The sequence below is a fragment of the Boleophthalmus pectinirostris genome, unplaced genomic scaffold (genome assembly GCF_026225935.1).
Source record: "Boleophthalmus pectinirostris isolate CB_2022bp ecotype Guang Dong unplaced genomic scaffold, ASM2622593v1 HiC_scaffold_16, whole genome shotgun sequence".
NCBI classification, from domain to species: Eukaryota; Metazoa; Chordata; class Actinopteri; order Gobiiformes; family Gobiidae; genus Boleophthalmus; species Boleophthalmus pectinirostris.
This window is the reverse complement of record NW_026571095.1, coordinates 12,216,884-12,234,107: the sequence shown is the minus strand read 5'-3', so window position 1 is coordinate 12,234,107 and position 17,224 is coordinate 12,216,884. Positions and strand designations below refer to the sequence as shown.

Here is a 17,224-nt window from a genome sequence, read left to right as displayed (position 1 = left end):
GAGCAATAAGTCAGTATAGTAATTTTTGTGAAAGGCCTATGTTCACTGTTTAACTTTTTTCTTCTGTGTTTTATCATGATAGTTTGTCTTTCGTTCTATTAACAAATTTTTCACAAATTTAAAAAAATATATACATTTAAATACAAAAAAGAAAATTACTTCAATGAACAATAATAAACAAAACATTTCAATTCAATGTTGTCCCAGTGAAGCATCCTTTAGATTAGCAGAATAGTACGTTTTCACATTTCCTTTTATACAAACTCATTTTTACTGCACTTGTGGAAATGGCATATCAATTGGTTCACAGAAGTGCACTCTACATATATTATATAAAGTTTATCAAGGTTACTGGAATACTCTTGAGTTTGAAGTTTAAGAGGAAAAAGAGATCGCTTATGTTTACGGAACTGAACAAAAAATGTTTTTCAGTTACAAAATCGACCGGAATAGTTTTGTCTCTCCTTGCAGCGATTTCAAGTAATCTGTTTAAGAGGCTCTAAATCGAGTTTGAATCATGTTTTGTTGGCTGATCTGACATACGAGTGGCACATCTAAAAACTCTAACCAATTTTCTGTCATGTATTTGAGCAAAATATGTCTTGCCCCAGAAAAGACATGTTGTATAAGCAGCTCTTGAGGTCAAAATAAGTGTGCAGTGTAGAGTTTGAAGCTAATTAAAAAGACTTTTACTATTTGGAAGTGCGCAGTTAGCATGCCAGTTGACATTAGCTGTATAGTGATGCAAACTCTGCCTCTGAAAGTTGTTAAAAATTGTTAACAAATCCTGCATATTTAGGCTAAGTTCTTTTCTCAATCAGAAAACACTCTGGCCCTGTCCACACTAGTAAGTATTGAAGTCATTTTCGTTGCAGATGCAGTGTTCGTCCACACTAATCTGATGAAAAACGACTCCAGAGATGGAACGTTCTGGTGCCGCCAGCTCCCATGATTTCATTTGAGTACAGATCTGACCCGGCACTGTGTGGACCCCTGAAAACGCTGATACGCTGATGTATGTCTATGCGCCACGAAGTAATTCACCCCCAAAACGCTAAGAGGCTAGAATATATGTCCATTCATATATATGGTCTATGTGTATGACCTGCAGTTGTATAATCTCTGAAAAGTTTAATATGAACCATCTCCAACGCGATAGAAGCACAGAACAGACTCACCATCAGCAGAACACTCCTCTGTCACAGAAAGAACACACATATTCCTTCAGTTCGACAGAAGTTGAACCGCATCAGTGCACAAAGAGTGAGCTGTTTTTTGAGCGCTCAGTTTATGCAAATTAGCCATGTGGTTTTAAGTTTTGTTTCTATAAAACGTAAACAAATATGCTCAAAGTTGTGTGGAGAGAGAAGGCTTGTGGACACAGTAATGATGTGTCTGGACGCAGATCGTTTCCGATACTCTGATACGCGGATTCGTTTCAGTGTAAACGTAAGCCTCTGTTCCACCCTCTGATGTCATGTGGTAATACAGGAAGAGCTCCACTGTGCTTTTAAAGTCTGTACATCTAGAATCATTTGGACGATTTCAGCCCTGGAATTGCTTGCCTGCTGAAAGCTTTTGAGACGTAGACAGACTAATAATAAAAGATTGCTCTAACGTGTGTGAACAAAACAACTCCAGGTCTGTTTTTTAGGAGGTAACGGCACTATAACAAGAGTCAGTTCTGTGTAATATGGGACCTTTAAGACATCTGAACTACTTAAACATTGCAAATTAATTTATGGTTTTGTCCTTCTTTGCCTCTCGTTGCACAAGGAAATGGGCTGTAACTAGGCTGGACTGTTTGCCGCTGATCCATGACAACGGAAATCAGCTGTATTTACATTCAAATGAACCAACTCACAACAAAGCGACCTATCAAATTGGCTTTGTCTGTCCCCCCATGTGCACCTTGGGCCACCAGGTCAAGCCAACACTTCAGTAAAGCCTCTGCTCCCGCCCCTCCTCTGTGGGAACAAACCAATAGACCCTTGTTTGTCCGACTGTGAGGCTAAAGTCCTTTTTTTGCTAATGTCGTTCTAGCCTTTCTGTAATTTAATTAACGGCCACTCGCTCAGGGGGGTTTTGTACCATTTCTGGATGTAAATGAGCCTCCTCCCCCTGCCTATGTCTCTCCCCTCTCTGCTCTGGCTGCTCGCCCTTATCAGTTAGGTCAGATTCTGGGGGAGAAGCGTACGAGTGACTGCGTTTTAGCTACACTCAAAAGAACATATATACACACCGCAGTGCTCCGTATGAAAAGTGGTCATTATTAGGAATTTTAGATGAACTATGTGTCTATATTTAAGCCTAATACACAACACTTAAAGATTGAAAGGCATTGTGTTGATTTTCTGGTGAAGGGTTGGCCACATGGAAACTTATCTAACTCCATGTCACCAGGCCAAGTTACAGGTCAGATCTGTGGAGAGATGACCGTGCTCAAAGCATTGCAACTTCATTTTTAGAACTAAAATATTTGTATGTGAATAAACGCAATATAAATGAGTTAAATGCCATAGTGTGACAAGTTATATGGTGCACCTTATACTGGAAAATTATTAGTTATTAAGTTATTAGGGATGTTTATTTTTAATGAAGTTTTGAATGTGCTTAGAGTTTTCAATCAATTGCAAAAACAGGGTATCTCCAGGTTTGACTACCCCAAATTTAAAGGGCCCGTCTCATGCAAAATAACTCCTTTTCACACTGTATCTTATGCACATATACAAGCACAATTTGGGTTTTGGAACATCCATTACACAATAGTCTTCAACAATAATCTTACTGATTTTTTGGAGGCAGTCACAGACCAGGAACTATGAAAGACACAGGCTCCACCCTCCAAACGTGACATAGGCTCTGAGTGAGCCGCCCTTCCTCCGCTCATCTCAAGGGGGGAGAGAGAGACAAGCGTGCACCCTGATAGCGGTAGAGATAAACTTTTATTCATCATGGAGATACAGCGTGTTCAGTCGCATGTGTTGGACCCGGAATCAGACGAGGACTTGGGGGTGCACGAAGCGCAAACACCATGTCGGCATTATCTGAACATTACTGAAGTATTAATAAACACTAGTAGATAAACTTATTATATCGTGTACACTGCAGGGGAGAACAATTAGCTAATGCTGTCGCTTTTGTTTAGGTGTTCATGTGGGAATTGTCAGCTGATGAGGGGTAGAGGCGGGGCGGAGGCGGTCGGGTGCGAAGCGCTTTCTGCTATGTCATGAGACGCATCATAGGTGTATCTGCAGCGTCATCATTGTAGCAGCTTTAGTTCGTTGTCACATGGGACGGTGGCAGAAATACGCTGCAATTTGTTAAAAAAAAAAGCCAAATCAATCTAATCTCTATCAATCTCTAAAATCAATCTGTACAAGGCCCTCACATCACTCTTAGAAGGTAAAAAGCTCTGAAAAGTTGATTTTGCATGAGATGGGCCCTTTAAGACTTTTTTAAGACCTTTTAAGACCACTTAAATGAAAATTAAGACCAACATCGGACCCATTATGCGGGCGGAAAACACCAGCTCCAACTTTAATAATGACCAACCAAATACTAAATCTAGAATCTAAGAGCCACTGTGGATTAAACCTACATTTCCCCAGGATCCATCCAACATCTTCCTCCATTCTACTGATTGTTCACTCATTGCTACCGGCGCCAGAAACCAAAGTATTGTTTGCGCATTCTCCAAATTAGACGTTTATTGCAGCCTGTTTGAGTATAGATAAATAGGCTAATGAAATTTAAGACCTTTGAGAAAAAAATAAGGCAACATAATTTAAGACTTTTTAAGGCCTTAATTTAGGAACATGAAATTTAAGACCTTTTTGAGACCCCGCGGCTACCCTGAAAAAGTATAGTCGAATAAAACTATTATATGATATAGGCAACACTTAACCCAAATCTAAAGTGGCTTCGAAACAATAATCACAAAATATTACTAATAAATAATGAATAAAATTGCCTTTGCAGTACATAAATACTTCATTAAAATACTTGCTTATTATTAAGTTAAACTAGTAATTTGCAGGGTCTTTGGAAAGTCATCACAACTACAATCCAAAGTCACCTTCACAAATATTATGAAGGGTCCTTTGAGAGCCTGCCTTAAAATTCTGACAACCAAATTTCTGAGTCAAAATTCAACATTTCTGAGAATTTTAATACAGCATGTTAAACGGCAGACGGGATTCTTGTTCGAAAGTAATACATTTCTGTGCACAATCGTCTGCTCCCAACATGTGTATTCGACCCGGGAGAGGATGGAAAAAAGAGCTAGTTTCTAATCTAAAAACATGGGCGCCGGCCAACAAAAAGCGGGCAGAGGAGTCCATTTGTAATGCCGCTGAAACTCTTGTCTGTTGGAGCTAGTGAAAAATACATGACTGCTCTTTTCATTTTACATTCTGCCTTCATGCTGGAGTCAATGATGGCCCGAGGCAAAGCAGGGCACTCCCATAGAAAGCCAATGCAACGCTCCTCTCATCTTCAATTTGGACACTGACACGCCGGGAAGTGGGGCTTTGGAGAGAGAGGAGTCGCAGGAAAAAAATAACAATTATGTCTAAACAGGTTGAATGGTTGTCAGGGCTAATGGGAAGTTTACGGCTGTTGTATTCACCATATTTCAGAAGTTGCCGTGGGCGCTGCCATCGTCATTCAGGTTGTATTCATTTGCATAGGGCTGCCGATAGCAAATAAGGATTATAAGGGCAACAAAAGTTCTTTTAAGGTAGAATTGTGTAGTGTGACATTAAAGATGTAATGTGCGACTTTTCTGGTAGAAGGTCCGCAACCTGCTTGTCTCCATGGAAATGTTACTGGTTTGTCTAGAATGTTCCACAGTATAGACTAAATCTATCTGTGACAAGGGAGACAAGCAGGTTACAGCATTACGCGACACAATTCAGATCTGTGGAGAGTCGTCCCTATTGACAGAAGGAATTATTGACCAATAGAAACCAGGTGGGGACTTGCAAGTCGTGACTTGGACTCGAGTCAGACTGAAGTCACTATTTTTAGGACTTGAGACTTGATTTGATAAAATGGACTAAGACTTGGGACCCGACTTGGACTTGAAGGTCAGTGACTTGGGACGTGGCTCGGACTTGAGGCCTGTGACTTGAGAAACACTTTTAAATCTGAATTCTTATATTCTGACTGTAATGATTCATACTAAGATCTTGTCAAGACATTTAAAAAGAAAAAATTATTAAATTATTTTCTAAAACTCTTATATACTGTATAAATACTCATATATAAATATACTATGACTTTTTAAAGTACAATTTATCTTAAAAATCATATAAATTGCAAAAGTCTAAGCTATATTTGGTACTTTGGTTTAAAGACTTGAAATGACTTGAAGCTCAAAGCAAACGACTTGGACTTGACTTGGACTTATGAACCAGTGACTTGAAACTCGACTTGGATTTGCCTGTCTTTGACTTGGGACTTGACTTGGACTTGAGGTCAAAGACTTGAAACTGGACTTGCAAAACAAAGACTTGTTCCACCTCTGATAGAAACACCCTCTAACATTAATGAATTAATGTCATATCATGGAACATTCCAGGGAAAGCTTTAACATCTCCATGGAGACAAGAAGGTAAGGAAAAGTTATGCATTTTTCTGATAATTACTTATAGTTTGCTGAGATCGTAAACCCGATAAATATTAACCATAGCTTTACACCATCCTGCTTTTTCAACTAGCATGCTAACAGTGCACTTCCTGATTATTACACAATAGTTAATAATTGGACATAGGCAGTGGACTTATTCTGACCTCAAGAGCTGCTTATACAATCTATCTGGACTGGAGGAAGACAGATTTTGATCAAGTGCACAGACAAAAAAAAAAGGAGTACAGGGCCCTTAAATACAAAATGCTAATTTCATTTTGGGGAAATGAGGAGTCTAACCTGCCAAATGCACTTTAATATTGGCTGCAATTAAATTAAACAGCAATTACATAAGCATAACATGTATTCATTTTGCCTATTAAAGGTTGTAAGTGGCATGAAGTAAAACAAAGACGGTGGCGTTTCAGTAGCAGGACTGCCGATATATATATGTACAATTTAATTCATATTTCACTCCAGGAATAAACCTATACGAGTAGATGATAGATAAATGGCCAATTCCTCACCCTAAACGTCTTGGCAAACACCCAAATTCGCTGCAAAATGCAAAACTAGCAAAAAAGACTGGGAAAATCTCCAATCATTCACCCTCTTTTAACATATGCAAACTTTTCTTGGAGGAAGATGAAAACCATTCTACCAATAATTAATTTGATCCGATTTGCAATCTCTTCCCACTTCTCTCTCTCACTCTCTCTCACACACACACACGGTCATATGAGCTAAATTGTTTATTCGGTTTGTTATAAGAAAGGCATCCAACTCGAAAATGAAATCCAAGCGTTCGTGACGGCAGCCCTCTTCTCATATTGCCCTGTTTTCCTGGGATTTGGCATCGTCTTACACTAGAATGAGCAGCTTCTTTTGCCTTTTTTATTATATGTGAATTATCGTTTACCTCGTTGATGAAGTCTCCGATGTCTCCGGGGTGAGGGGCGGCTGACCTCATGGGGTACTGGGGTTCGGGGTGTAGGGGGCGCTCATCCATCCGTCTGATTCCCACTGGTTTGATAGCGTCGTGTTCCAGAGTGTCGGGCTGCTGCAGTTGGCTCAGGTCATAATCCTGGAAGACACATTTAAAAAGAGGTTAGAATTTAGTAAAGACATTTTTTCATATGCAGAGTACACTTTTAGTTTTAACGATTCAAGAGTAACTTCATAATGGCTTTTCTTAGGTTATAAGAGTACTCAATCTGTGTAGCTCAGCCAGTAAGAACCAAGGATGAATTTAAAGATGCACTGTGTAACTTCTCTGATGGAGTGTCTGTCTCCATGGAGATGTTACTGCTTCACCTGGAATGTTCGCAACTATGGTACAATACGATATTGTCACAGTATCAACCTCACGGTATGATATTTATTGTGATATTGTGGGAAAGCTCAAGATATGGTGGGGGAAGCTCACGATTAAAGATGTAACATTATCCAAATCTCACGGTGCGATATTTTCACAATATAAATCTCACGGTACGATATTTATTTCAATATTTTGTGGAGGCTGCAAACAAAACTATGAACATGCAAATTTTTCCTCTTAAAATGCCTTGACAAGATTTAATCCAAAGAACTAAGACTTAAAAGTGCTTAAAACTGTCATTTCTTCTTGTAGTCTACACTGAAATAGAGCAAAGGATCATGGTCTATGTAGTTCCCTCTGTCTTTTTTTTTACTATTGCTGCACCATAACTCTTAATTTAAGCAAAGAGACTTGCAATTCGATATATTGTGATGGTCCACGATATTATTATGAGAACTTTGACGATACAATATCACGATATTTTGGTTATTGTTACACCTCTAGTATCCATCTTACATTTATTCAATTGCAGGTGTTTTTATTGCTCAAAAATACATTGAAGCACCCACTGCTTCTGTAAGCAAGGCCTCCTTTACACTAATCTGATGTGTAACTTAGTCTAATCTTGTCTAAAGGAGTTTAATAACATACTGTGGAACATTCTAGGCACAGCAATAACATCCCCATAGAGACAAGCATATCACGAACCTTCCTCCAGAAATGGCCCTTTAGGTACCCACCGACCAAGTTGAGTAGCAGATGTTTTTTTTTTTTTAAATCAAAAACAAAATTAAAATTTCATGGACAAAAAACTAAAATTGTCAACCAAGTACCAGCTTCGTAGTCCCAACCAAGGCTAAACCAAGACAGAGATGTGTGCTCCCAACAATGAAGGCACTGAAAGATGGATCTAAAACCTTTTAGGCACGTGTTCAATTTTATGATCATTATTTATGTTTTGATTCACTTTAATGTCTTTCTTATTCTGTAAACAAAGACTTTGAATGACTTTGTGTTACAAATTGTGCTACACAAATGAACTTTCCTTGCCAAGTGTATTGCTCAGAGACACAGCCAGTATGCAATGTCCAACCCAGGATTCAACCTCCAACAACCTTCAGATTTGCGGATTTAAGTTAAGCCCTGTTTCTTGCATGCAGTTCAAAACATTTCTTCCGAGATGCTGTTTTGCTGCTGTAAGAGTCGGTGGTTCCGAGGCGTGAAGGGCAATCACTTAAATCCTAACCCGACCAGACCACATGACCTTTTTACTATTGATCCCAACAGCAATCCTTATGCATTTAAGTGGTTAAGTGCTTTACACGGCACACCTCGAGTCCTCTCCATCTGCAACTAAAGAGATAGCCAACGCAAACTTTTTAAATGTATTTGCAAGAGAAGCACTTTGGAGCAAACCAGTCAAAAGTTTGGACTCTCACTCGTGTTTTTTTTTTTTTTTCTATATGTTTACAACTTCCTACATTGGATATATGGAAATAAGATGTATGCATGTATTATAATATTTGTTTCTTTTTTTTTTTTTTTTACCACTTTTTACATTTTAGATAAATACTGAAGACCTCAAATATATGAATACAGATATATGGAATTATTTAGTAAAGAAAAAAGTTAAATAACTGTTCTAAAAATATTTTTCGCTCAAACAAAAGGTGGGTAATTTGAGAATTTGGTTATAAAATACTTAATGGTGCATTACGTAACTGGCTTTTCTTCATGGAGTTGTTTCACAGTATGGTATTAAACATTTCCATCTCCATGGAGACTAGAACTAGGCCACATTACAGGTCAGATCTATGGAGAGGCTACCCTGCTCACAGGTATTTTTGAACCATAAAACTACCTGTAATTTAATAAATGTTAGGTAGAGCTGTTTAATGTCATACTGTGGAACATTCCAGGCAGAGTGATGACATATCCATAGAAACAAGCTGGTGACAGACCCCCAAACAAAAAGTTACATAATGCACCTTTAATTATTACCTAAAAAAAATTGTAGAGTTATTTAACTTTTTTTTTTTTTGCTACACAATTCCATACATCTTACTTTATATATTTGATATCTTCTGTATGTATATTTAAAGTACAAAGTAATAAACAGGTTAAAAAAAAAACATTGAATGAGAGGGTGAGTCCAAACTGGTGAGTGGTAGTGTATAAGCAACTTTATGTTACGAATAATACATTTTCATGCAATGTATTTTAATATGAGGGCTATTCTTATTCTTAATATTCAGGCCATCGTTTACTCTCTATAACTTAATACAAGCACATAGTAATGATTCTTATGGGCTATCGGCAACGTTGCTCTTGTCTGTTTTCCAAATTAGGAGTGTAGCTGTCTGATGATTGTCTTTTAATGAGTGTTGGATTTATTTATTTTTTTATTTTTGTTGTCTTGTATTGGATTAGATCATTACATTACAACATGATAATGATAATACGGATGGAATACATATATGTATTGTAATTAATATACGCTAATAAGACCTGTGGTTCTCAAACTTGTCACATTAAGAACCACTAAGATAATATTTGATTTCCCAAGTGCCACTTAGTATAAACCCGGATATATCAGGTCTAAATTAAGGTCTAAAATGAGACAAAACCATGGGTATAATACCATAGCTATAAGTAATAATTAACCCAAAAAGGACTGAAATAATACTAATACACATACTGTACCATGTGTTATTAGGTTCTTTTTTCAGACCAAGAGTTTGTTTTCACACCTGACAGTTTGGACTGCTCACTAGCGGTCTTGTTCAGAGTGGTCACGTGATGTTGCAGTGACGTTTCCTGTCTGAAAAAAGCTGATTTATACAGGTTCTGGCGCCGTCTTCCTACCGGTGGAGGCAGGACGACAGCGCCATCTGCAGTCCAACTTCCTTAGAACAGTATCCCAGGTGTGTGAGAGTAAAAAAGCCCCCTCGTCCCGGTTTATAGTCCTTTGGGCTTGTTTCCGAATTTCGATCGCCTCTTTCATCCAGCTGACCAGACACGTCACAGCAACATCACGTAACCACTCGGAAGACGCTAGTGAGCGGTCGAAACTGTCAGGTATGAAAACAAACTCTTGGTCTGAAAAAAACAAACAAACTAATAACATAAATTACTGGAAGGCCAAATGAACCTCATTGAACTATACTGTACCATAGTTTGAGAAACACTGAACTGAATTACAATTTTGGATCTATTGATACTTTGCAGTGACATCATGCTGGGGGTGTTACCATGGTGACACAATGCACACATTCGCAAACACTGCCAAACTTTATAAAATTGTCTGAAAACTCAAGAAAAAAGTGGATTTAAACAGCACATTTTCAGAAGTCTAATGATCTCGTGACTGTAATTTTATGTGTGAGAGATTTGTTTAACAGCACAGATCACCTCTCTTGTTGTAGTTCCAGCTAGGTAAGTTCTTTATGGTCAGATTGTGTTAAAATAAAGCTCAGTTTAAAGCCTTATTTGCGTAACAGAGCTTCAGATTGAGGAGTACCTTTCGTTAGCATCACACCCCCAGGGAATCTTGAAGACATCAGCTGCAAAGTACCAAGTCTTCATTCCACAACACAATTCACCTATTATCAAATCAGCAACTCAAAACAGCGCACTTTCAGCTGCAAAGCAAGTTCACCCAAGTCCAAGTCGAGAACATTTCCAAACTTTAATCTCCTCGTCTGTGAAGCAGCAGCCCGGGGACTATTTGACACATTAAAGAAGGCAGCGCTGAGTGGGAGAGGGGGGAGAGGGGCGTACCGTACCCACCACATCACACTCCGCACCGAGGGCCTGGTACTTGTGGGTGGCACTAGTCCGCTCATCAATGCCCAGACACGGGACGGTGCATATGCATAAGCCAATCCCTAATCCTATTAACGTTGCCGCGACGACCTGAGTGGATGGGAGTTTGTGCAAAGTCATGGGCGAGCGTGTGTGTGTGTGTGTGTGTGTGCATATGTGTGTGTGTGGGGAGAGGGTGGGGGTCTGAGTCGGGGGAGGGGGTAGTGAAGAAAGCGGTGACAGAAGATATGATAAGAAAATGCCATTTGAAGACGCGGACTGTGTGCCTAATAAGCGTGCATGATGGATTGTCCCCATTTTAAAAGATTTTCGCTAATCCATCCATCTCTGTTAGAAAGATGGTCTCTGCTCAGTTGCATGTGTAGTGGTGCTCTTAAGACTTCGATCCTCGCGAAAAGACTGAAAAACAAGGGACTGAGATTTACAGTGTTATATGGCACTGGGGGGATTCACAGTGACAGATGTTTGCGATATGATTAGCATCGCAATATAGAGCTCAAAACTGACTCGTGTAAGCTTTAAGACATGTTATAATGTTGTTAGTTCTGCAAAAACATACTGAGAGTTGTGTTTTGTTTCATTTGCACGTTTGAGTAACCCTTTCTTATTACTGTATTTTCCGCACTACAGGGCGCACTTAAAAGCCTTTAATTTCATTAAAAAAACAATTTATAATCCAGAGCGCCTTATATATGAATTTATTGGGGTGTCTTAGTACGACTTAGTACGAGTAAACTACAAAACCACACTACTTGCAGCATTACGGGTACCGTAGTCAGGAGCATTGCGGAGTAATACATACTGTGATTCCTTTTATTATCAAAATGCCACCTGTCAAGAGACACGCTTACAACGCCGACTTTAAACTCAAGGCTATTATAAAGTGAAAGTGCGAGCTGCGTGGGAGCAGTGGATGAGAGAAGGTGAACACACATTCACCAAGACAGGGAGACAGCGCCGAGCGACTTACTCCACGATCTGCCAATGGATCGTGGACGCCTGGGCTAAGGATCAGTATCAACTGTGGTCCGAGCTTTCGCGAAGATCGGAATCACTGAACTGCCAGGTAACAGTAACTACACTGACTTGGATAATGACGAGAGGGATGTGGGCGTGCTGGATGCCGTAATCGCCCAACTGTTTGAACAGTTATGAGTTATTGTGAATACAGAAACAATTTAGCGTCTCAGACAGTATTTTTTTATGCGTTACAATTGTACAAAGTTGAGAGTTATTGTGAACGTGTTAAATAAACTTACTTAACTGTTGTGTTTCATTTAATGCGTCTCATAGTCCGGTGCGGTTTATATGTGAAAAAAGTTTGAAAATAGATCATTCAGTGACAGTGAACCTTATAATCCAGAGCACCCTATAGTGTGGAAAATACGGTAGTCTGTCTACATCTACAAAGCTCAAAATGCTCCATTCCACCTTGTGATGTCAGAAGAACTAAGCCTAAATATGCAGGGGTTTTTTTTTTTTGTGTGTGGTAAATGTGTGAATGAAACAAAACACAACTCCAGGCATATTCTGGAAGAGGAAACAAAGCAGAGATCAGAAAATAGTGTAATACGGGCACTTTAATACAAAAAATCTTGAGAAACATAAACTTAGGAGAAAAAAGGTTTACAAAAGATACTATGATTTTGTTTATTTTGAATACTGGGGTATCAAAGCTAACTATCAACCTATTCCCTTAATATCTAACAATATTTTATTTAAGCGGGGACAGTGCATATTAATTAACTTTTTAGACAAGAGTAAATACACCAGACAGCTAACTAACTAAATAAATTACACATACTATTTACACTACTTCACTCCCGTCCGATAATCAAAAACAAACACTATGACTGTCATTTCATTTAATTCTCACAGCCAAGGACGCGCATTAGAAAACAGAGAGTGGTCATCTCGTGTCTCTCCTAAGTGCAATCCATCTTCTGTGCCCGCTTCATGTCTGACTTGAGTTTGACCTTGTTGCGGCCGGGCTCTGTAGGGGGCAGTGTTGCGTGTGATGGCTGAAGTAAGCAGGAAGCTCTAATGACCCGGGCGCGCACTGCAGCCTGGAGGGGACTGACTCTTCACACCACACAAGCGCAGTGGTCGCCCCCGGCAACGTGACCCATATTTGAATACACGGACTCGGGCTGCACTGAGATCAGCATAACTAAGCAAAGCGAAGGGGGGTAAGTAATGGGTTTGCTGTTGTGAGTTTTGCAGAGCGGAGCAGGTTTTGAAGTCTTTTATTTATTGCCAAGGATGAAACAATATACAAACTTGACTTATTTGGCCCAGAGTAGGGTAGGGTGGAGTGTAGGGTTGTCAAAAGTACTGAAAATCAAAGCCTAATTGGTGCTAAAACTAGTATCGAAACTAGATTTGAGCAAATATCGATGCTAAAAACAAACAAAACACAACTCCAGGTATGTTTTTGATGAGAAAACAACATTATAACATACAGTAGATCAGAAAATAGCCTTAAACAAAAAATATATTCTTAAGTTAAGTTGGTTTTGTTTGTTGCGCTGGACAAAACTAACACAAAATTGTTAAAAAATTATTCCCTTGTTTCTCGAAAGCATTCACAGACTCCTCTTTAGTCTTGCCCAATTACGTTTCCCAGAATATATATCTTACTTTAAATACTTGCTGCAAAACTTTGTCAGCACATTGTATAGCTTTTCTTGGTAACAGTTATCAAATCTGAATGAACAAACCCGGGGAAAAATGTCAAAACCAAGAGCGGTCATTTGAAAAGACCGATATCTCTCTTGTGTCTTACATTTGATTTCCCTTTCACTGGCAAAATTGCACAGTTTGAAATTTGCCTCATTTCCTTTTTGTGTTGCTTTTTGGACAGATAAGTTTCTTTGCAAACCAATACAAATCGGCTACAAATAAAACCGTATATTCGGAAAGCATCCACCGGCCTGACACTTCAATTTCCTCCTCAGCGGGAGACATTGAGAACAGAGGGGCCTATTACAATGACTAGCGTGAAAGTCAGGTGCAGTTTTTTACCTCACACAAACTTGCTCTGCAATTCGAAACTATCTCCAATATTTGGGTCCGCCTCCGTGCCACTCCAAATGAAAGCTTGTTTTGTTCCCTCAATATAATATCTCCTGCATCAGTGCCAACAAAGGTTATGTTTTGGGTCCTTGTGCTAGCAAAGTATACCAGAAAGTTATGGCTGGATGAAATGTTCGGGAAAGGACAGTCATGGGTCAGCAAATAGATTTTTTGTGGGGTTGGTGTCAATGGCCCCATTCAATACTATACTTTTACAGCACTTCTTACACAATTTTGCGTGAGATGGCAAATTTGGTGGTAGCAATACACCTCTGAGTATTAGAACAATGCAGCTGAAAGGTCTGGAAATACACATTAACTGTATCAAGTGTTAAGATACAATTACCAGGGGTGGGGACTTGGACTTGAGTCAGACTTGAGTCACTATTTTTTGGACTTGACAAATTAACTGTTATTAAGCACTCTTAAATCTTAACTCTTTCTGTTCTGAGCGTAAAAATTCGCACTTTTGTCAAAACATTTAAAAAGGAAAAATTAGCATTTCTACAACTATTATTCATTATTTTTAGAATTATTATTATTAACTATACCATGACTTTTTTTAAAATTCATATAAATAGCAAAAATCAAAGCTATATTGGGTATTTGGTTTAAAGACTTGAAATGATTTGAAGCTCAAAGCAGACAACTTGGACTTGACTTGGACTTATGGGCCAGTGACTTGAGACTCGACTTGGACTTGCATGTATTTGACTTGGGACTTGACTTGGACTTGAGGTCAAAGACTTGAGACTTACTTGAGACTTGGTCCCATCTCTGATAATTACTAATAATACTACCACCACTACTACTTACTATCACTGCTTGACTACCACCACTACTACAAATGCCTCTACTACTACTTCAACTACCACTACCACCACTAAATTATTCCAGACAAGAGAAATGAATCAAGATGAGCGTTACGAATATAACTATGGTTCTAGAATCCTGGATAACAGCCAGAGGGCGGCGCTTAAAGCAATGAATGACTCCCCTTTGCACATGCAGAGTTTGATTACCAACAAAGTCACTTCCATCACCCTTGAATGGTCTATTTAGAATTATATATGAGGTTAGAAAGACATTGTTTGTGTAAGCTTGTTTGCAGAGTGACAGTATAATGCCTTAGTGGAGGCCCTTCCTTATTTTCGTCAGTTTACACTGGCACTTTACATTGCCCAACTGCTGTGTTCCTTATGGAGCATGTACGAGTAAAAGCAGTCCTTTCTTCCTAATCACTGGCAGATGTGTAATGGCTTCCCACTCATATTGTTACCTTAGACATGCCTCCATTATGGCCCTCACAGCAGATGTCTGTCTCTAAATGACATCAGCTCACCAATTACAAGTCTCCAAGGCTAATTTGGCAGTGGGTAGGGTCAGCCCGGGGTCCTCCGCTCATTTCGCCCAAGTCTATAAGGCTGGTATAAGCATTTCGGACAGATAGGGAGAATAGCACCATTCGCAACATTACCGCCTTTTTTATGAAATGATTCCATTCTGCTAACAAGAGGTCATCAGGACAATTGAATCTGTGCGTGCAGCCCGACCAGGGGAGGGGGTGGAGATGGGACATGGCGCCTGTGGCTCTATTGTCTGCCGGCTGGCTTTGTGTGTCAGACAGAGAGGAAAAGATCTCTGCCTGTACGTCCAATCCCATCAAAACATGTTGGTGATATTGATTCTACGTTTTCTCCTCCTGCGTATCTCAGTGCTGAGTTTTCATTTTAGGTATCACTCTTTACTACAACACCACTGCATTGGAGAGTAGGGGTGAAAGGAGCCTGGTGTAGTCTATATGGTAAACATACAGCGGGCAGTTTTATTCTAGGTTGAAATTTGGATTTATTTTCGTGCAATGCTTGAATTTGATGAGGGCATAACATTTCTCGACTATCGATAACTAAATATGATGGTCAGAAAAAGTTTTATCGAAAATAATTTACTGAATTTTATTGGTACCAAAAACTACACCTTAAACATGAACAAAAACCTACTTCATAATAAATAAAGAGTTTACAAAGAATAATTAAGGCTTAGTAACTACTTAAGTAAGCGGTTGAGGAATTAAGAGTTGCTGAATCATTCTTAATAAACTATTTGTTCGTTATGAAGTAAGTCTTTGTTTATGCATTATTAAAACTGTTAGAACATGCCATTACAACAGACACCAAGGGACTTTCTAAATAATATTGAATTCCATTAGGTTAACTTTATTCAACATCTGTACAGGAAATTCAGTGCTTGCTTCATGTTATAAAAGACTTGAACTTCCTGTAGAGATGTCCATGTTAAATGCGTTGGTCTTACCTGATCCTCCTCTCCGCCTCCCTCTTCGTCGTACTTCAGGATGTTGTCTCTGACGTCGTCCTCGGGGTCGATGAGGAGCTGTTTGGCCTGACGCTCCTTGTCCCTGCGCTTCATCCACACCACGAATATGAGCACCAGAACTGCAACCAAACACACAATCTTAATATAAAAAGTATTTCTATGTCATTTTACAGAAGCAAGGGCCCACATATTAATCGCTAACTTAGTAGTAAATGAGTTAGTTAATGGTTATTCAGGCATTAAAGACAGTGTACCTGATTTTAACCGTCTTAAAAATGTGAATAACAATGATTTGAAGTGGTCCAAATTGATTCGTCCCTTATTTTATGGAGTCTGAGCATTGTAATTATTCATCGCAATAAGTTTAGAAGACAACTAGCATGCCGACAGTGTACTTCCTGATTATAGGACAAGAAAACACTTCACTAATACATTATATTTGAACTGGGGCAAGACAAATTTGATTTAAACGCATGAAAAAATGGTACAGGCGATTTAAGATTGACCGCACAGTATACCTATTACATTTAGTTTTCTTTCTACTGTATGAAATGTTTAATTATGTAGGAATGACTTTGGTTAACATAATCAATTTTACCAGCGCCCGCTCTGTAGATATTTATTACAAAAAAGCTGCAGTAAGAAGTTTCTATTGGAATAATTTCTGTAGCAATTAGTTTGATGAAGTTGTCAACAAATGTATCTGTAAATTCTTCAAGATGATGACTTATATTTTGCTAATTAACTAGTTTTCAGATCTCTGTGAAATAAATGTAGTTAATTAATTTGACATCTGTTTGAATTCCGGTACTTTATAATTTGTAATATTATCACTTTTGGACTTCAGCTGCTGTAGGGTTGGTTTAAGCGCAAATTTGATGTGTGTGAAAGTGTTAAAGGCCCTGTACCTGATTTCTTTTCCATGCATATGAGTAAAAGTTTTCCTCCCTCAGTACAGATATAGTGTACAAGTCTGAGAATCAGGAAGTGCACGCTTAGGATGTCATTGCTTTGACTGCAAAACTGCTCTGGAAAGCGCT

General features: G+C 38.9%; 1 protein-coding gene across 1 annotated transcript in view; it reads right to left on the bottom strand.

Annotated features, from left to right (window-relative positions):
* Positions 1–17,224, bottom strand: part of cdh2 (cadherin 2, type 1, N-cadherin (neuronal)) — a 114,318-nt gene that overhangs the window by 5,300 nt on the left and 91,794 nt on the right. Inside the window, exons 14-15 of the mRNA XM_055151715.1 lie at positions 16,164–16,303; positions 6,552–6,716 (exon numbers count right to left, since the gene is read on the bottom strand). Of these exons, the coding sequence (XP_055007690.1) occupies positions 6,552–6,716; positions 16,164–16,303 (305 nt within the window). The remainder of the gene's footprint in view (positions 1–6,551; positions 6,717–16,163; positions 16,304–17,224) is intronic.